Raw genomic sequence first — 21,905 nt, forward strand, 5'->3', positions numbered from 1 at the left:
AAAAGAAAAGAAAAGAAAAGAAAAGAAAAGAAAAGAAAAGAAAAGAAAAGAAAAGAAAAGAAAAGAAAAGAAAAGAAAAGAAAAGAAAAGAAAGAAAAGAAAAGAAAATATAGATTTTTTATTAACTGCATACATAAGACCCATTTTTTTTTAAAGTACTCATGGGTGAGGGGTTTAAATATTCAGAACCCAGAGACTCGGCTGGGTGCACATCCCATTCTTATTTTGTGTTGGTTTGCTCACTACGTTCATACACACTGAGCTTCACACTATGTTTCGTTCACACTGAGTTTCATGTTCTCATTCCCATGCTCATCGCTGGCCCTTTCTCAGTGCGGCAGGCCAGGCCTCGCTGTGTCCTTCCTGTCCTCTGGTGGAGGTGCTGATGAACAGAGCCCTGGCCAAAGCAGCCGGTTCAAACATTGAAAAGCTGCGCAAATAAAACATCTAAGAGGAAAGGCAGCCTCAAAACCCAACCGGACATAAAACAGACCTGGAGGTTAGTAACCTTTAGCAAACAAGCAGAAAAGTCGGAAAATTTGTACCCTCAAAACCTACGACCAAATCCCACTCACAGTGACCCTGTGGGCAGAACAGAGCTGGCCCCTGTGGTGTCTGAGGCTGTGACGTTTCCAGAAGCCTAACGCCTCGTCTTTACCCTTCAGAGTGGGGCAGGTGGGTTTGAACCACTGACCTGGTAGCCGAGCCCTCTTACCATTGCCCCACCAGGGCTCCTTCACCAGAGCCAAGAGGCACAAGAAGGTATTTCCTAACTGCCCTCACCTGCTAGGAACCTGTGGCTTCACCTGGGATTGTCCATCCCAGTGGAATACTGGGTTCTGGCCAGACTACAATTTTTCTGAAGCGATCAGTTCTCAGAAGCTCCCAGCCCACAGGAACAAAGGGAGATGTACTGCCTTCCCCTAATTTAGGGATCAGGGACAGAATCGCTCAGCTCCGGGGCTCACTCTCACTCGGGCCTGCCAGGTGGAGCTCAGAGCTGACCACCCAGCGGGGTGCCTGAGGCTGTAAATCTCACTGGAGGAGCCTAACCATTGGGTTTTTTTTTTAATTTTTTACTTTTATTATTTTTTGTGTGTGTACCATCAAATCGGATCTGACAGGTACAGGAGGAGGTTGTCCCTCCTTCTCTAGCAGAGCATCTGCTGGATTCGAATCACATACCTTTGGGACTGTAGTGCAGCTTCTAGCCACTAGGCTACCAGAGCTCCCGTAGGTTGCCCATTTTTCTCTGCAGGTGGTGGATTTGAACCTCCAGAGAGGAATTGCTTGTGGCTCAGTGCAGGACTATGGCTCTGAACTCCATCTCTAGACAAGGATGGCACTGTGTCAAGGCAGGCAACTGGGCCCCCAGGGTCTCCAGGCAGCCTGAGGCTGTGGCCAAGTAAAACAAATACCACGCCCACCACCACTGGGCTTATTCCAATTCCCGGAGATTCCCCCCCACCCTTAGGCTTCCAAAGCTGGGAGGCCTAACAGGGGGAAGTGCTCCTCTCTCTCTGCTGGTGGATTGTTGTTGTTGTTGTTATGTGCCATGGAGTCGTTTGCAACTCATAGCGACCCTATGTACAACAGCCCTAAACCCTGCTCTATCCTGTGCCAATCGCACTGCCTCTGACACACCCATCCCGATTACCCTAGTCACTGAATCAATCCACCTCATAGAGGGTCTTCCCCTCCTGCGCTGTCCCTCTACCCTCCCAAGCATGATGTCCCTCTCCAAGGACCCGTCCCTCCTGACAACATGTCCAAAGTATGTCAGATGAAGCCCCAGAATCCTTGCCTCCAAGGAGTATCCTGGTTTAACCCTCTCTAGGATGAATCTGTTTGTTTTCTTGGCAGTCCATGGTATATTCAATACTTTTCTCCAGCACCACAGCTCAAAGGCATCAATTCTCCTTCTGTCCTCCCTGGTCATTGTCCAACTCTCTGATGCATAACAAGTGATTGCAAAGACCATGGCCTGTATCAGGCGCCCCTTAGTCTCCAGAGAGACACCGTTGCTCTTGAGTACTTTAGAGCGGTCCCTAACAGCGGACTTTCCCATCGCGATACGCTTTTTGATTTCCTGGCTGCTGGTGCCAAGAGTGTTGACCGTGGAGCCGAGTGGGGCTTAGAATCCTGACACACACCCCACTATGTCACTAAGGCTCTTTCAGGAATACAATCTAGCGTGCTTTTTAAGGAGAGAAGTTCAGGCACGTTTCCTAGCGTATCCTTAATGTCCCAGAAAACAGATCATCTGTGAAAATGGTGAGAGGACAAATGCCCTGCATGGGCCCATTTCCTTCTATTTTTCTCTCCAAAATGGCCCTAAGTGGTGGCAGTCTCCTGTAAGATTCACAGCCTCGGCCAGTTCTACTCAGTCCAGGAGGGGTGCTAGGAATTGGGGCCAATCGACAGCGGTGTGTCTGTTTGGTTTTGGGGTACGGTCGTTAGCTAAGTCACTGCCATCAAATCAGCCCTGACTTGTGGCAAGCCCACATGTTCTGGAGCAGAGCTGTCCCTATCGGGTTCTCCAGGCCGTGAGGGAACCGAAGCTGACCTGCAGGGCTTGCTTCCAAAGGTTTACTGCGTGGGTTTGAACTGCCGACCTCTCTGTTAGTAGTCTGGCGCGTAACCACGAGCACCATCTAACTGAGGGAGTTTCCTCAGCCGGAGGCAGGCGTCCTAGGTCAGGAGGTTCTGGTGTGGGTGAGTGCCCCGAGAAGGACTCCAGAGCCTCTTCTGTGGAGTCAGGATGCGTGGACACAGTCCAAGTTCCCCAGAGAGAAACCGTAACAACAGGGGATCCCCCACACTGCTGGCCACCCCTCTCAAGGCCTGAGGAGGCTAGCGGTGGGGACGACCACACTAGAGGGTCGTGTTGGGCCACAGTGTTAAATAATAATGAATATAAACAATAATAATAAAAAGACCATGTTATTGTTGTTAATTGCCGTCGAGTCAAGTTTGACTCATAGCGACTCTGAACAAAAGACCTAATGCCTTTCTATAGTTATCGTTTTTATTCCAAGTTCATAGAGTTTCCAGAGGCATGTGGTTGAGGAAGCGGATGCCACTCCTGCTTCCAAATCTGTTTACAACTGGGAGCTCCACCAAACACTGTCCACATTGGGAAACCATTCTGGTATTTGATATCTCCATGGCACAAGGTTCAGCATCACAGCAAACGCAGGTTACTTCATACAGCACACTGACAAAGAGTGATGTGCACAGTGGAAGAGTGTTCCTCCAGATACAACAGCACTAGTCTCATTTAGCGGTGGTTTAGTGTCGTCGAGTCGAGTACGACTCAGAGTAAGCTCAGCTGCACTGTCATCACCATCATCATCATCCTCTTAGAAAGTTTAGTCGCAAGCATTTAGAAGCTCAGAGACTGCATAGGAAAACCCAGACCTCTGGATTCTCTTGAAAAATCGAAATTTCTGGTGAGACAGGTTTGCGCCTCCCTTGCAGCTCTGGGACCCTGGGATAAAGCCTCCCCCACTGCCCAGCGCCCCTCATCAGTTCTCCGTCTGACTGTCTGAGTTACTGTCTGAGCCCTCACTGTTGATGCTGATTCCTGGGGGCCCTGGGGGGCCCTGGCCGCACACTGGAACTCCACAGAGGTTTGCTCAGCTGTCACTTTTTAAAAAACGTTCTGCTGTGATTTGGGTGAACGTTTACAGTGCCAGCTGGTCCAGCCTCCAACAGTTCCTGGAGTTTCATGACTCTGGCTGCGAGCCCCCCGGTGCAGAAGCACTCTCCCCACTTCTCCCCATGCTTCTCCTTTCCATTTGTCCTTCCATCTACCCTCTCCTGCCTTCTGAGCTTCCTCAAGGCCGCCGAGTGACCGCTGGCTCTCCACTAGGTTTCTGTGGCTGCGTGACAGATTTCCCACCTTTCTTCCCAGAGTCACTGCTGGGTTGAACTGCCAGGGATGACACAGCCCTTGAGCTGTCAGTGCAGCTTCCCTGGGGTTGTGTTAGATGCCGGCACGTCAATGAAGACTCCAGTGACCCAGTGAACAACGGTTCTGAACCGTGTGCTACCCTGGCCCCTCCTCACACCTCTGTCCTCCCGAGCCCGCTGTGGTAGTCGCTCTCAGTCCATCTGTCTCCCCTCAGGATTACGTCACCCCGGGGTGACCCTGTTATAAGGGGTATGCACCTCTGCTGTCATTGTTCACTGTGGAGCTCAAAAGTCAACCCTCAGACTGGAGAGCATTCTGCTGAGTGAACGAACTCAGTCCCACAAGGATAAATATTGTATAAAACCGTTATTGTAGAAGGAGTATAAGGATCCAGGAGGGGTGGGAGAGGCCGGAAGCAGAGGGATGAGGATGTGCAGGGGGAGGAGGGGATTAATCGTTGGGCTGTACAATTTGATGGATGGGGAGGAGGGAAATTGAAAGAATTTGTTTGAATACGTATTAGAATTTTATAAATAAACTAGTGAAAAAAAGTCAACCCTCAGGGGTTGTAAGGTATCGAAGGGCCACAGTTTTGGGGGTCCCACCCATCTCTATCAAACCAGATAAGCCTAGTATTTCTCAGGCTTTTGACACTTGTTTCCCACTCCCCTCCCACTCTGTATGTCCCACCATCAACCCTGTTTAGAGTGATCCCAGCTGTCACTGGATCGGAAGCTGCTTGCTCCTGCTGCACCATGAGGGTGGGGGCTGCACCACGTCACGGAGGGTGATTTGCTCACACCACTGGGATCACCCAGAGACCTTGTCTGAGGTCCGAGTGTCTGCAAACGTGCAGCTCCTGATTCTGTGGTCCAGAAGCATTCAGCCTCTCGGGTTATCGCTGGCACGTAACTTCTCACCCCACAAGCAGGACGGAAATCAACATGCCTGGAGGTACTGGGCGGGGAGCGCTCAACTTTATACAATCTGATGAATCCAGGCATCTCTGCAAATGCCACCACCGAGCCAATAACTATTTATCAGGCAGCCCCTACGTGCCAGGATGGGCCGTGAGTGTGGAGGCAGAGGTATGCAGAGCGGCCCCAGCAACGCCTATGGGAGGCCATCCGCATGATTCACAGGGCCAAACACAGCCTCCCTCTGGGGCAGAGGGCCTGTGACAGGCAGGGGGTCAGTCAGGTCCAGGGCCCAGCACTCCGCGCGTGGCCACCCACCACAAAAAGTCAAAGCTACAAGCAGGGACATTAATGCCTGGTCTTTCTCAGGCTTTTGACAGCCACAGCATCAAATACCACCTGTCACAGTGCCTAATGGCATCTCTCACACACCTACACATCTCTATACACCTAACATCACATCTACACACACCTAACAGACACACACCTACTACCTCTATACGTCTAACATCACATCCTTACACACCTAACCTCTCAAACACCTACCCCCTCTATACACCTAACATCACATCTACACACACTGAACACCTTTACACACACCTAACACCACATCTCACACACCTACCACCTCTACACATCTAACATCAATCACAGCCTCAAACCCCTAACGCCACCTCTACACCCCTAACATCACATCTACACACACCTAACACCATCTCTCACACACCTACCACCTCTATACTCACCTACACTGCCTCTTACACACCTAACACATGTACACCCACCCACACATCTATACACACCTTGAAGCTCACAGCTTAAATGGTTAACAGTTCTCTTTCCTGGTCAGGATGACACAGCTGTGTCCACACAGGTACTGTCACCTTCCTCCTATTAAAGCCCCAAATGCCCTATCCCCGGTGCCTCTGAGTAATCTCTACAGTAAAGACTTTTGGTGGTCATCTCTACGGAAGTAGATCGCCAGCCTTCTTCCAGGGCACTGCTGCATGGTCTGACAAACTGACCTCTTGGTCAGTGGTTGAGCACGTGTCCTGCACCTGTCAGGGATTCTCTCTCATATCCCACTGTCCTGCTCCCCAGAAAGCCCACACACACCGGGTGCCACCATCCAGCTGACCCCAACTCCAGGCGACCGCACGTATGTCAGAATAGCTCTGGCTCCACAGGTTCTCAACGACTGATTTCTGGGAAGCAGGTTGCCAGCCCTTTCTTCCTAGGTACTTTTAGGAGGACTCAAGCCTTCAACGTTTTGGGTTGCATTAACCATATGCACCACCCAGGGCCCCCGCCCGCCCCACTAGGGAGCCTAGCCACTGCCATCCAGGAAGGGGACAGCACAGCCGTCACCTCACACCCCTCCAGGAGGCAGCCAGGTGCTTGGGCAGCGCTGGCCGGGCAGCAGGAGTGGCCGGGGAGGGACACAGCTGCTCAGCACACCCAGTCATCTGCACACAGACATGTGGGCTTGTTACTGCCCGGTCTCCTTTTTCCAAGAGCAGTCAGCAGTCAGGATTCTTTGGAGGGTGCCAACTAACTGAAACATTTGGGGAGGGGGGAAATATACCATCTTGACCAAAGAAAATCTGTCCGCAGGCGGAATCCAGCCCATCTACAGAAAACAGGGCACAGGCCTCGCAGAGCTGTGCTGCCCAGGTCCGGTAGCCAGAGCTGGTCTTCGGGAGACGGGGAGGAACGCCATGCCCGTGGCCTGCAGCGTGTACCGCCGGCCTTCAGGAGACGGGAGAGGAACTCCCAGTGGCCTGCAGTGCGTGCAGCCTTACCATGAAGAGATCGAATTCTTCTTCCCGCCGGGCGATCATCTGGTTCAGCGTCTCGTCGTCCGGGACCTCGTCTTCCTCCTACAGGCGGGACACGAGGATTTCACCGGGGTTAGAAAAGTGCTGGACAAATGCCCAAGGTCTTAACAAGTCAGGTCCCAGAGCATAGGGGTCACACTGGGCAGGCCACAGAGGAGAAGGGCCCAGGTCTAGCGCTCGCGACCATCATGTTGTGAGCCACTCAGAGACCCTCAATGAGACGGCCTGAGGTGGTAGCTACTTCCTCAGAAGCAGACTGCCAGGTCTCTCTTCTGAGGCACCTCTGGGTGGACTTAGCCGTGAGCGTGAGCCTTTCTCGCACTGCCCAGTTACATACATGCTGAAGTGCTGGGGGACCTGACCAAAAGTCTAGGGAGCTGGGGGTTGGGGGAAAGAAAGGAGAGGGGGACCCTCCCTGCTTTGCCTCCGATTTCGACCCTGTGAGTGGCTTCTCTGCAGCCCCCCTCTGCCCTACAGGAGGCTGCACAGGTGAGGGAAGTGTCCCCCGCCAAGGCTGTGTCACCTCTGTTGCTACCTCTGAGCTGCTGTCTGACTCAGCAATCCCACCTGTGACAGAATGAAACTCCCCAAAGGGTTTTCGAGGCTGTAACCCTAACCAGGGTGTGTCAGGCCTTTCTGCCCCCTGATGGGTTTGAACCATCAGCCTTTCTGGTCGTCGTCAAGCACTCTACTGTTATGTCACCGCTGTATCTGAACCGCTTTGAAGACACCATCTGCCGTCCGGAGACACTATGTGCTTGGAGAGGTGCTCTCACAGCATGATGGGTTCTGTGTTGCTCTGCGGTGGTTCAAATCCACCAGCTGCTCGAAAGACGGGCCAGTTCCACCCACAAAGATAATCCCAGGAAGGAGCCCCCTCCTTAGACTGTAAGGTCGAAACTGCAGCATCCGGTAGGATAAAGCTCTGCCGGCTTGAGGGGTGCGATCAGAGATTAATGGAGAAGAGAATTGTAGGGAGAAAGTGGGGAGAGTGCATACTTTATTTTAAAATTGTTATTTATTTATTTGTGGGTATTTTAATTAACACTCAGTTGGGTTACCCTTCTTAGGGATGGGAACAAATATAGATCTCTTCCAGTCAGTTGGCCAAGTGGTTGTTCTCCAGATTTCTTGGCACAACTTTCGTGTGCTCACAAGATTTCGTGAGCACATCCAGGGCAGCATCTGTTAGCTGAAATATGTCAGTTGGTATACCATCTATTCCTGGGGCCTTATTTTTTGCTATTTCCTTCAAAGCAGCTTGAACTTCTTCCTTCATCACCATAGGCTCTTGCTCATATGTTATTTCATTAAATTCTTCTGTCTCTGCCAATTCCTTTCGATACAATGACTCAGTATATTCCTTCCATCTTCTTTTAATACTTCCTGGATCATTTCATATTCTGCCCAAAGCATCCTTGATTACAGCAACTGGAGGTTTGAATTTGTTCTTCAGTTCCTTGAGCTTAGGACTGTTGTGCATAGGGTCGCTATGAGTCGCAAACGACTTGATGGCACATAACAACAACAACATTTTAATTAACATTATAAAACAAAATGTGTCTGAGTGCCTGAATGAAAAACTAATACATTTTGATAACATTTACGCAAATCACAATTAAAAACCATTTATAGTTTCAGAAGCCTCCTGGCGTGCTGCTGTAAGTCTGAATCGACTCGGAATACTGGGTTTTGTCACTTTCCTGTTTTGATGGACTGAGCCTGGACACGAAGGCCTAATGGTACACTGCCTAAAGCATCTGCCTGTTAACCCAAAGGAGACAGTTTGAATCCACCAGCTGCTCTGTGGGAGAGGGACGAGGCTGTGGGCTTCTGGAAAGACCTGGAGCCCCGGAAAGCTGTGGGCAGCTCTGCTCTGTCCTGAGTGGGGGCCCACTTGGCAGTGGGACAGCGGGTCTGGTTTGGCCTGATATGTGCTTGGAAGGGAGGGACGCATCCTCTGAACTAACGCCCACCCCAGAAGATCTCTCGGGAATCAGGGTCCCTGCCAGCCCTTCTCAGCCCCGCTGCCACGGCTGGGCCTCCCGCCCGGCTTCTCCTGGTACCTCGTTCTCCTCCTCGTGCTCCAGAATCGCCTGCAGGAAGGCTCGCCGCTCGTGGCTCGAGGACTTCTGGTCAAACATGCCTGCCTGGATGACCTTCTGGTCCACGTTGAGCTTGTACTTGGCGGCGGCCAGGATCTTCTCCTCCACGCTGTTGACCGTGCAGAGACGGAGCACACGCACCTCGTTCTGCTGGCCGATGCGGTGCGCACGGTCCTGGGCCTGCAGGTCCTGCGGAGGGAACGAGACTCACGGTCAGTGGGCCTGGGAGGACCCCACGCTCGAGGCGTCATGGTCAGCGGGCCTGGGAGGACCCTGTGCTGGAGGCGTCATGGTCAGTGGGCCTGGGTGGGCCCGCATTCGAGGTGTCACGTCAGTGGCCCTGGGAGGACCCCACGCTCAAGGTGCCACGGTCAGCGGGCCTGGACGGATCCTGTGCTGGAGGCGTCATGGTCAGCGGGCCTGGGTGGACCTTGTGCTCGAGGTGTCATGGTCAGCAGACCTGGGTGGACCTGCATTCGAGGTGTCATATCAGCGGCCCTGGGTGGACCCCACACTCAAGGTGTCACGATCAGCAGGCCTGAGCAGACCACGCATTCAAGGTGTCATGGTCGGCGGGCCTGAATGGACCCTGCGCTCGAGGCGTCATGGTCACTGGGCCTGGGAGGAGTCCACCAGGAGGCCAAGCATCTGAGGATGGTGCAGAGAACAGACAGGCAGGCTTAGAAGGAACCCAACCTTCTCGGGACCACTCCCAAAGATGCGTGAGTTGACCAGGCTTACTGTGGACGTCTCAGCATGACCATGTCAGAAAAGGACACCATGTTTGTAAAGCAGCAAATCCAGACAAATGCCCACCAAAACAGAGCCCCCTAGTGAAGCCCCCTCCCCTCTAAGGCAATTCTGATTTGATTCATGAACCCCTGTTTGCAGAGCAGAACACTCCACGGGGTTTCCAAGGCTGGAACCTTCCAGAAGAACATTGGCTGGCCCGTCTTCTGCGCCAACTCTGGGTAGGTTTGAACTGTCAAAACTTTGCGCTAGCAGTTCTGGTCTCCACCCTGATTGATCTCCTGGAATAGATGTTGTCAAAAGATTCTGGAAAGGGCCAGAGAGCAGGAGCAAAGGTGAGTAGCTGTTCTTGCCAAAGAGTTATGTGCTGTCTTCTGTTAAACTCTATAAAAATGTAAACAGCGATTTGAGTGTGCAGATCCTGGGAAAACAGGTGGTGGGGGCAGCTCGCCAGACTCCATCTGAGAAGACGCAGAGCACGGGGGAGACAGCGACAAGGGCCGGTCAGAGGCGGGGGACCTTTAAACAAGTTCTGTCGGAGCCGGGAAGTGGGCTGCCAAGCACTCCGCTGGGCTGTGGTGGTGGTGCCTGTGTGTGTATGCGTGTGTAAGGTCCTGGATATGATGGACACGCTGTCCTGACTAGGCTCTGAGGCCCAGGTAACAGGTGGTTTGAATCCACCGGCGGCTCTGAGGGGGGAAGGTGAGGCAGTCTCCCATATAAACCTTACAGTCTCAGACCTGAGAGCAGGTCTCTGGGAGTCTGAATTGACCAGACAGCAGAGGGTCTTGCTGGGTTTGGTGGTGTGTTCACTGCTTGCTCCTGGACAATGACTTAACCTGGTTGTTGTCCGTTACCATCAACTCAGGTTTCCTTGTGGTGACCTCATGTGTGACATGGCGTGGAACTGCCCTGGAGGGTGTTCAAGGCTGAGGGCTTTCAAAACTGTCGCCAGGTCCTTGCACTGAGGCACCTCAGGGTAAGTTCAAGCCTCTGACCTTTGGAGTCACCGTCTCTCTGACTAAAGTGCAGACACACTATTAACCACCTCAGAGGGAGGCTGAAAGCTCGGACAGGCCCCCCAAGTGGCTGGCCTAGACTACCTCCTGTCTGTTAGACGCTGAAGACTGATTCCTCACCAAATGTCCTCTGCTGAGTGATGATCCCAGGATACAGGGAAGAACTCAGCAGAAGTGGACCTGTCCACCCAGAGCCTGAGCTCGTCAAAGGCACGTGGAGACCATCTTACACGGTCACTTCCAGGGAGAGAGGAAGCTCTCTCAATGCACTGGTCACAAAACGACTGAGAACTCAGATGCTAGCTGAGAGGTTTGTGGTTCAAATCTACCCAGGGCTTGCACGGACACAGACTTGATGATTACTTCTTTAATGGTTACGGCCGGAAGAACCAACATGGTCAAGGCCAGAAGAACCCGCAGGGCGCTTCTGCTCTGTCATGAGGGGGCAATGACTTGCTGGCACCAACAAGGAGGACACATCCGCCCACAAGGAATGCCCTACTCTGTCCACAAAGGTGGAGGTTTGAGATTCTTCCCCAGGAGTGGGGCCTGAGCACCTGCCCCCGGAGGACACACACCTGGTGTGGGTTCCAGTCGCTGTCAAAGATGACCACCGTGTCGGCCGCCTGAAGGTTTAATCCCAGGCCTCCGGCTCTCGTGCTCAGCAGGAAAATGAAATACTGGGATCCCGGCTCGTTGAATTTCTTCAGCAGAGCAGCTCGGTCTTCTGACTTGGTGGTGCCTGGGGACAAGAAAATGGATTTGCCAATTAACTCCTGTCTAGAAGTGGAACAGGGCAGGACCAGAGGGCCAGGTGCCTCGCAAAATTAATCCAGACTCTTAACCCCAGAGAGGGCACGCCAGACGTTCGGTGCTTTTGAGAGAAACTTTGAACATTCTGCAATTTAGGAAGAGAGAGAAGGAGGCACAAGACTCGTCTCATATCAAGAAGGAGCAGACACTGTCTTCTACCCAACTGACCTGAAATGAGCTCCCACTTTTCTGACTAGACACCTTCCTAAGACTTTGACAGATTCTAGAACTTTCTTTCTCTAGCACAACCTAATGAAGGGAGCACAGTCTACAGGGAGCCGTGTGGCTAACCCAAAGGTCACACCTCTCCAGCAGTTCAGATCCACCAGCTGGGGAAAGACAAGACAATCTTGTCCCGGGCAATTCTCCGCCTCAGAAACCCAATGGCAGGTCAGCTTGGGGTCGGTTCTGAATTGGTGGCAATGAGGCTTTTTAAAATATCTAATGAAAACATTTTTTTCTTTTTTGGACTTTCCCCCTGTGCTTTAGAAGACCAAATAACTTCCCAAACCTACTAACACACATACAAACACACACACAGAAAAAAAAAACTCCAGAAATTTAAAATATATATATATTAGCAATGAATAAATGATTAAGTGTACAGAATTCCATTATGTGATCTTTGACCTTATTTTTGGAAACAAGACCATCTTTTCCAACTGCCAGTCATTCTTCTTTGTTTCCAAGTTTGGCATTCCGGTAATCAATTATTATTATTAATACCTTTTATTTGCATACTTGAAAAATTTCAGGCTGAAAATCAGTTAAAATCCTTGATTTCATAATCTTTGCTTTTACTGGTTGGTGTGAATTTTTGAATAATAATTATACTAGCAGATCTTCTTTCTATGTGCATGGATATTATAATATCAGTGAATAAATAAAAAAAAGATTTGACAAGTTGGTGGGGAAAATCAAACAAACAAAAAAAAACCAAAACCAACCCCTTCCTACAACAATTATGAGGGTGCTCTGGTTGTCCTGTTAACTCATGGCTTCTGATCTCTGGCGGTTCTAATCCACCAGCAGTTCCGAGTGAGAAGACGTACGATTTCCCACGATTTGCAGCCTTGAGAACCAGACGGAGGGCTGCTGTGAGTCAGAAATTACTCAACGGCTTTACAAACAAGTGCGTCGGTGTCAAAGTTATTCCAACTCCTGGCGACCCCACGTGTGCAGAACAGAGCGTTTTCAAGACCGTCACTTCTGCAAGATCATCTCCAGATGTTTTTCCAAGCATGTCTCTGGATGGGTTTGAACCCTCAACCTTTCAAACAGCAGTTGACAGTCACTACAATGATGCTAATGGCTTCAAGCAGCACTGCTGAAGGGCATCAGCCCCCCAGCTGTGGGGCCCATTATGGCCAAGGAGGTAGAGGACCCAGGGGTTTTAAGGCAGTGAGGACAGGGAAGCAGATGTCCTGTGTTCTCCCACAGAGCCTGCTGAGTTCCAGCTGCTGACCTCTCAGCAGCTCAGAGCGCTCTGACCAGAGCTCCCCATGGAGCTGGGAGCCCAGATGAGGCGGCTGATGGTTTTAGATCTCATTTTTACCTTAAACCGTAAACAGAATGTGGGGGAGCTGAGTCCCTACAGAGCGGAGGAGAAGTGCCTCACAGGGTTCCCAAGGCTGCCCTCTTCATGGAAGCACACTGCCCATCTTGCTCCTCTCGGCTGGAGGATTTGAACCATCAACCTTTGGGCTAACAGTCTACTGTTTTATCCACTGCACTACCAAGTAGAGGATAACTACTTCAGACTCTATGGATGCTGGAGGGTAACCATGCTCACAGAGGGTAACTACCAAACGCTACGAGCCGTACTAACACCGCCACCAACACAGCCAACTCACTATTTAATACAAATGTAATTTAAATAAAAAAATAAATAATAAAACAATACCAGTATTTCCCCTCACAGAGACGCTGGAGGACAGAGGCAAGCTGTCCCTTAGGGCGCTCAAGCCTGAAGTCTCTAAGAAGCAGCCAGGATTCTCCTTAGATCAAGGCTGGTGAAGCTCTGGTCATGAGGTCAAGAGGGGCGAGTCCTGGGAAAAAGACCACGTGCTAGGAAAGGGTGGAGGGTCAGAGAACGCGAGGAAGGTCCTCACTGGATGGAGTGACCCTGTGACTGCAGCGATGGCCTTGAGCACGTCGGACATGGTGACACTGACGCAGGACAGGACAAGGTTCCGATGGGCTGTTCACAGGGTCACTGTGCGGTGTGGTGACTCAACACCACCTAACAACGACAACAACAACGGCAACACATCTTCACAGAGGCAGATGGCTTCATCTTTCCCCTTCAGATTCCAATCATCGATGCTCAACTTTCCCTTAGCAGCCCCAGGTTCAAGGCACCACCACAGCTTCTTGTTCAACCACATACTACTATTGTCTATTTACTGTATCTTCCCAGGGGACTAGGGAACTCTGGTGGCCCAGAGGCAAGAAGCTGTGCTGTAACCCCAAAGGCATGTAGTTCGAATCCACCAGCTATTCCACAGGAGAAGGATGGACAGTCTCCTCTTACAGGATTTACTGCCCTTGAACACTGGCTGGGGGGACAGTTATGAGCTGGTTTCTATTCAAGGCACACAACCGTCACCACCCAAGGACAGTGAAGTGCAATGTGGAAGAAATACAAACACACAGACCCACAGACACCCCCGATAATGCACCGGCCACGTTTAGATGGGGGTTCTGAACACGCTGGGACAGACAGACCACGTTACGGGACAGGACTGTTCTGCCTGCGGCAATACCAGTTCTCGGTACTGTTTTTCTTTTTTTAATAAAAATAAAATTTTTATTTTATTCTGGACTACTTACAAAGATCGTATACACTGTTGTTCACATCGGTGTGCTGTTCTTTTTAAAGATAAAAATATACCAGGGACTAGTTTCAGGAGATTAAAATGATTTACGTGGCTACAGCTAACAGCATCAAGTTACCCCGGAGACCTCAGTCCCTGAACAGGTTGGATCTGTTTTTCACATTCAGTAAAAATAACAACCAACCTCTTGAGGAAGGAAAGAAAAAAAAGGGGCTCCCTGCTTAACAGCAGACGGGGGTGAGGGGGTGGGGGCACTCCCCACTTACGAAGCCACCTCTCTAGACATGGTTGACTCTAAATTAGATCTCGGAGTGAACGAACCGTTCACACCTTGTCTGTGGCAGTCAGCGTCAGACGCTCAGGTTTGGGGGACCAGCACTGCACACGTCACCCTGTTACCCTGAGACAGGATTCAGATGCATGGGGCTGCTTCTGAGTTTTATTTTCAGAGCTGCCTTGCTGAGATCATGGGCAACCATCTGTTCAAGATGTTAATCGAAGACAAGTCTTGTTTTAGCCAGAAAGTTCTCTCAAATTGCCTCTCTGCTGGCAGAAATGAAAAGAAGCCATTGCTGAGATGGGTTCATGGTCCCTGCATTTATCCTCTGCGTGCATTCGGACTCCCTGCAGCCGTGCATGCCAAAGCAGAAGTGCCCATAACTCTCTAAGCCTGTGAATATCAACAGAAGCAGACTACCTGTGTCTCTCCCTCAGAAAGCCTGGTGGGTTTGAACCGTCAACCTTCAGATTAGCAGCTGAATACCATACTCACCACACTACCAGGGCTCCTGTGTTTTCTGAGAACAGAGTCAAAAGTCTGCATATCTAGGTTAAGTCCCAGGATAGCTATTCAACTACTGTGATAGCATGATGAAGATCACATCCATCCAGATGCTACTGTTCGCAGGGTGGGGTCAGCTCCGGGCTTTAGATGACCCTGTGTACAGCAGAACCACTCTCTGGTTCTGTATTGTCCGTGTGATTGGCTGCTGTGAGCCTTAGGCATCCACGGCACTGATTTTCCAAAATAGATCTCCAGGCCTTTCTTCCTAGTCTCTCAGCCTGGAAGCTCCTCTGAAAACCGCTTAGTGTCACAGCAACACCCAGCCCCTCTCTGATAAACAGGTGATGGCTGTGAATGCACTGACCAAGAGCTGGACTCAGCTCTCAAGCACAGAAACGGAGACTCCTATCATGAAATCAACAATTCCCTTTCATGAAAATATTAAGTGGGATAGAAGATTTGCTTGCTAAATGGGTAGGGGAAACCCTGAGTATAAAAGAAAAGACTGAAAACCAGAAGAATTCTCAAAATTACTTAGCCAAAGACGTCTTCAAGCCATGGGCCAAATAATGTCATTCAACAGACCAGCTAGTATAAGAGGGTGTGTTTAAATGTGTATGAATCGCGGGGCCTGTGAAAATGTATAAAAACCAGGAAAAACATGATGCAATCAGTTTTCAGACAAAGCTACAGTACTTCTTATTATAAACCTCAGGATTTTCTGGGCTACCATTTCCAGCCATCAAAGGCACCCAAATAAAGATCTTTGTGGATTTTATTTCTTGGCAAACTCGTTTCGTGCGAGGGATGGAATTGTGTGTCTTCCCCCACCTCCCACTACGTGTCCACATGGCTGGACCATGACACTTACTTAGTGTTACGTAGTCATCCCATGTTTTGTGATCTGACGTCACTACCCTGTGTGTAAATCCTCCCCTCTATGATGATGTTGTTGTTGTCATTGAGTTGACCACAATGCATTGTGACCCAATAAGATAACAGACCGGAACCCCGCCTGTCATGCCATCCTCACACTCTCCGCCACGCCCAAGCCCACTCTGCCTGTGGTCACTCTGTCAGGTAATCTTGCTGGGGGCCTTCCTCTCTTTCGCTGACCCTCCACATTTCCCAGTGAGAGGCTTTTTCCAAGGACAAGGCGCTCCTGACAACATGCCCCACGTATGTGAAATGAACTTTCACCATCCTCACCTCTACGGAGCACTCGGGTTGCATTTCCTCCAAGTCAGATTTGTATATTCTTTTGGAGAAGAAATTATGCTAATGAGGCAGAATCAGAAGCAGTTACACTGATGAGGCAGGAGGCAATCTATAGAGACTATATTTTTACTCCATTTTTTTTGAGATATAGAGGAGATTAAACAAGAGCAGAGACCAGAGTGACTTTCAGCACCAACAAGCAAAGATCTAGGAGCTGACCACATCCTCTGGACCTGGGTCCCTGTGCTGAGAACCTCCTGGACACAAAAGAAGACAAATGCCAAGACCTGTGGAAAACTCCAAGGGACGCTGGACCCACAGATGCTGAAACACAGGGCCTTCCTCCAGAGCTGACCCTGAGAGCTGGCACCCTGAATGCAGGCCTCCAGACGGTGGGAGAACACACTTCTGTTTGTTAACACCCTCCTCCTGTGGTCATCTGGTTACAGCGGCAGGAGAGAGCTCAGCCACTGGGGAAGATTCCAGCTACCATTTAGGGCTTTACCCAAGCGCAGATGCTTCCTGCAGGTGGCCAAGGACAGAAGACGTGGGGTGAGGGGCAGACTCACAGCCCCTCAGTATCAGATGAGTAATCGATTAGGAGAAAGCAGTTAGAGGCAATGGCATTTGAGCTGAGCAGCTCAGGACCTGTGTGTGGCAGCACATAGCCAGGATCCCTGCGTGACTAATCTTCATGGAGCACAGCTGCACTGGGGAAATGCTGTCTTTAAGAGGAACCCTCCTTACTTGGTTCCCCTCAAACACACTTCCGGAGGGAACAGAAACAGTCATGTGATTTCAGCTACACTGATTCCTGCAGCTGTGGTCTTTACAGGGGAAAATGTGCTTAGTTCTCATGAAGCAATTTCTATTTCCCCCCACCCCCTGAAGCATTACGTTCAGTAAGGAATATCCAGTCATTTTTTGGGAGAGGGTTGGTAGTGAGGGTGGTTCAGCGCTAAGAGTGTGTACTAACTTACACGTGTGCGTCTTCAGTGTCGAAGGCAGTGGCAGCTCAATGGCAGAGTAACTGCCTTCCATGCAGGAGACCTGGGTTCTAATCCCAGCCATTACACCAAATAATGCTAGGATGCTGAACAGGCTTCAATAGAGCCTCCAGTCAAAGAAGGACTAGGAAGAAAGGCCTGGCAATCTCCATCTGAAAAATCAGCTCATGAAAAGCTTATGATCACAGCAGTCCAGCCTCACTGTCCATGGAATCACCTTGAGTCAGGGTTGATTCGAAGCCAGCCCACATCACCATCTACCCTGTTTGCCAATCCATTCTCTTCACCCCCAAACAGTAGGTTATTGCTTCTTGTGTCCAGCTGTCACGCACGACATTGTCCCCCAAAAATACATGTGCCATCTTGGCTGGGCCATGATTCTCTCTGGCTCTCCAGTTCTACAGTGATGTAACGAGGGCGGTTTTTAATATTCTCCGTGACTGGAGAAGCCCATCAGTTATACAGGAATCGAAGGTGGCACGCAGCCCCCTGAATCCCAGCCCAGGCTTGCTCTCCTGTGAGTGGTTTCCCCCAGGTGTGACCGCTGTCACCTGTATCTCATACCAGTGAGTTCACAGGGGACCTGAGCACGCTAGCCACTCTCTAGAACTTTCTCTGCTCACCTGTGTAAAGGGAATTGGTTAGTTGACTGAATTGAGCATCTCCAAAAGACTTGTTCACCTCCTAACTCCTCCTCTTCCTAGAAACAAGATGCCCTGAGGGTACAGTCAGTGAGTGAAGTGTTGTACTGTTATGGGAAGGTCAGTGGTTCTAATCCACCAGCCGCCCTGCAGGAGAGGAGGACAGTCTCCTGTGAACATCTCAGGAACCTGATGCAGGGTCACTAGGGTCAGAATTGACTGGACCTTAGTCATTTTGGTTCTCAAGCAGGAGGACACTGAAGAGATGTTTCCAGGAAGTCACTTCTCAACCTGGCACAGATTCCAGGATCCCAAGCTGATGTCTTCAGAGAGCTGATGTCCAAAGCAAAGTGTCCAACGTGCAGAACTTTTTGTTGTTGTTTGTTTTGTGTTTTGTTGTTGTTGTGTACTGTCGAATCCAATCCGACTGGCACAAGAGGAGATTGCCCCTCCTTCTCCAGCAAAGCATCTGGTGGATTCAAACCGCGTGCTTTTGGGATTGCAGTTCAGCTTCTTGCCACGAGGCCACCAGAGCTCCCTTAAGAATTCTTGCCTAAGGCAACGTGGCACTTTAAGTCCAGGGGCGAAGTGGTTCCGCTGCCCCTCACCTGAGGCCCTGGTGGTGCAAGGCATTAACGCACACCGCTGCTAACGTAGATGCTGGAATCTGCCCGGAGGTGTCTCAGATGAAAGGCTGAGTGACGGGACTCTGAAAAATCAGCCACTGTGCACTCCCTGCAGCAAGTCCTCTACACCCACCGAGTCCATGAGTTCAATGCCACAGGAACTGGCTTGACGTTGGATTTGTCTTGTACGTGAGGAGAGATGGTGATGATTTACACTCTTGGGAAAAAAAACTGGCCAAGACAGGAATTAGGGTTAACACTTACTTAATTCCGGCTCTCTTTCCAGATACTCTCGAGGGGATGCGTGAAAACGTGCAAACCACCCTGTCTGTCAGATGCCACACGTCATCTGTAATGAGTCCTCTCTGAAAGCGAGGTCAGGAGAAGGCCTCGCTCAAGAGCCCAAGGACGGGAGCACACGGATGGCCACTCACATCCGAGTCAGGAGCAGGATAAAACCCTCTTTAAAAGGGGCTTCACGGGTTATCTACGCTCCTGGGAATTTCAAGGATGTAATGGCTAGTGTTAGGAGAAACTTCTGACACGTAGGAAGAGTTCCCACGTTTCCTAGGCGTTTCAGCGGGTAAAATGGACGTTTGCTGTAGATAAATGACAAGTAATTATTTCCTCCTGCAGAAACCCTCGTGGTGGGGTCCAGAGGGCGCTGCCCTGCCAGGCGGAAGGCGGCACCTCTCTGAAGGTGTGAACCCACCAGCTGCTCAGAGAGAGACGGATAGTCATCTCCTCCTCTGATTTACAGCCTCAGGAACCTGCTGGAAGGTCAGCCTCGGGTCAGTCCCGACTTGAGGGCAATGAGCTGTGAGGCAGGAGCCCTGGTGGCACACGAGCTAAAGCGTTCAGCTACTAACAAAACAGGTGGAGTTTGAACCCACAAACCCCTCACAGGGAGAAGGATGCGGGAGTCTGCTCGCACAGACGTGGTGGCCCTGGGAAGCCTTGTTGGAATGTACTGTTGAGTGGGCACTGACCCACAGATGACCCTCCAGCAGGTTTTCAGGGGCAGTTAAATGCGCGGGAGGAGACGGCCTCACTCTCCTGTGAAACAGCTGGTGGATTAGAACCAGGTGTCTCTGGGTTGGCAGCACAACTTCTCACCACCAAGCCATCGGAGCTCCCTAGAGTATCGCTATGGTGTGGAACTAACTAGGCAGACCTTTTCTTTTCTTTTTAGGATATCTTATAAGAAAGTCCCCTCACCCCCAAAAACCTCCTGCCATCAGGTTCAATTTAATAACAATTCTTTCTTAACATTGTAATCTGAATGAATATTTACAAAGAAAACTGTTGTCTTATTCCACCACTCACACAGCATGATACACGCCTGGTGCACAAATGATACACGCCTGGTGCACACCTGATGCTGATACATGCCTGATAGATGCCTGGTGCCTGATACACACCTGGTGCCTGATACACGCCTGATACATGCCTAGAGCACAGCTGATACACACCTGGTGCATGTCTGATACACACCTGGTGCACACCTGATACTCGCCAGGTGAGCACCTGATACACGCCTGGTGCGCACCTGATGCCTGATACAGGCCTGATAGATGCCTGATGCACACCTAATACACGTCTGGTGTATGCCTGGTGCACACCTGATACACACCTGGTGCACACCTGATATACACCTGGTGCACACCTGATGCCTGATACAGGCCTGATAGATGCCTGGTGCACACCTGGTACGTGCCTGGTGCACACCTGATGACCGATACACGCCTGATAGACGCCTGGTGTCCTCGCCGAAGGTCAGGATGTCAGTATAAAGATGCAGGTGCCTCTGGCTCAAGCCATTGTAGTTTCAATCACTTCACATGCATGTGAAGCTGGACCATGTATAAAGAAGATACAGAAGGCTGGATGCCTCTGGACTGTGGTGAGGGGCAGAGCACTGACCATCCCCTAGAATGTTCCAATCTCTGGCAGAGAGTGGCTATGAGGGTCACTCAGCTCAGTGCCCCCACTACCAGCCCTGTGACTTGACTCTTCACACATTTAACTCTTCATATTAACTCTCCACAAATCTTGATATGAACTCTGTAAAGCTATGTCGAAGGACGTCTATCCATTTATTTTCAGCCATACTACTTAAGAGCCCAGGTCCTCCCATGGTTGAGGTTCAGACAGAAAGTTCTAGAAAGAAAAGCAGTCTTGCCGTCCTCACACTTACCCTCAAGCACCAAGAAAGAGTATTCTGGAAAGCAAAGTAGAATCCCAGTCCTCACACTTGTGCAACTAAAGAAAGTTCTGGAAAGCAGAGTAGGTCTCCAGTCTTGACCCTTACCGTCAAGGCGCAGGTAGAGAAAGTTCCGGAAGGCGAAGTAGTCCTCCATTATGGTCATGAGGGACGTCATCTGGCAGAAGAGCAGCACGCGGTGGTTGGTTGCTCTCAACTTTGGCAGAATCCGGTCCAGGAGCTCGAACTTCCCGGAGGCCCGATACAGCTCCGCCCTGAACCAAGAGCAAAGCCACACGTCAGTGCCCCGGCCGGCTGGCCATCTTCTGGAAGGATCTGGCCTCACTCTACCTCCCAGCCAGTGCCTGGTCCAGACCAAAGCTCAATCACTAGCTGTGGAACAAATGAGGGGAGGCGGGGAGCGGATGGATGGATGGAGGGAGGGTGGGCTATTTCAAAGCAGTGAGAGCATTTTATGTACAAAGATAATCCACTCGGATGAAATTTAGAAAGAGATTCTGACTTAGCTCTCAGCCAAAAAGATGGTGGTTTGAACCCACCAGCTGCCCTGTGGGGAAGGACAAGGCTGTCTGCTTCTCTGAAGACCACAGTCCAGTCTGTCCTACAAGCTGCTGAGAGTCAGAACTGATTTCATGGCAGTGGGTTTTGGTTTTGGGGGAGTCTCTTAAAGTTCTCATCTGCATTCCAGGTGAACTGTAGTCAGTTTACATCATAGAGAGTATTAGCTCTAAACGTGCTAACTGTTGTTTAAGATTGCTTCATGAGAGAAATATTGGGTGAAGATTTAAAGATTATTTCTGGGCAGTAGATCCAACGGTTGCCCAGTCTCAGCTGATCTAGTACATCTGGTATCCACAGGAGTTGGAAGTTCTGTTCCTCACTTTTCTCTTTTGATTGGGACTCACCTATTATGCCTGATCATAAACATCCAGTCATGTTGGCTGGCACCGTTCATTTCTTTGGTTAAAGAGATCGTACTTTGTGGAGGTAATCAAACCTGTGGCCCATTCCCTCCCCTGATTCTTAGGGGTCCCTCCTTTGCTATCTGATGTGAAGAAAGATCAGCTGCTATAACAGGTGACCACTCGCGTGGGCGCTTCCATTTTACGTATGAGGGAAAGCTGTTCCAAAGTGCAAAGTGGAGTGGTGAGGTCGGTCTGACTGCTTTAGAAGAGCTCTAGGTACCAGAAAAGTGGAGAGAGAGAGAGAG

General features: G+C 50.5%; 1 protein-coding gene across 2 annotated transcripts in view; it reads right to left on the minus strand.

Annotated features, from left to right (window-relative positions):
- The window catches only part of SMARCA2 (SWI/SNF related, matrix associated, actin dependent regulator of chromatin, subfamily a, member 2), a 191,004-nt gene that overhangs the window by 70,200 nt on the left and 98,899 nt on the right, over positions 1–21,905 (minus strand). For both annotated transcript variants that reach the window (XM_006881321.1, XM_006881320.1), the window contains exons 22-25: positions 20,783–20,949; positions 11,124–11,287; positions 8,738–8,965; positions 6,636–6,713 (exon numbers count right to left, since the gene is read on the minus strand). In XM_006881321.1, coding sequence (XP_006881383.1) covers positions 6,636–6,713; positions 8,738–8,965; positions 11,124–11,287; positions 20,783–20,949 — 637 coding nt within the window. The remainder of the gene's footprint in view (positions 1–6,635; positions 6,714–8,737; positions 8,966–11,123; positions 11,288–20,782; positions 20,950–21,905) is intronic.

The sequence above is a fragment of the Elephantulus edwardii genome, unplaced genomic scaffold (genome assembly GCF_000299155.1).
Source record: "Elephantulus edwardii isolate Elephantulus edwardi_28Jun2011 unplaced genomic scaffold, EleEdw1.0 scaffold00014, whole genome shotgun sequence".
NCBI classification, from domain to species: Eukaryota; Metazoa; Chordata; class Mammalia; order Macroscelidea; family Macroscelididae; genus Elephantulus; species Elephantulus edwardii.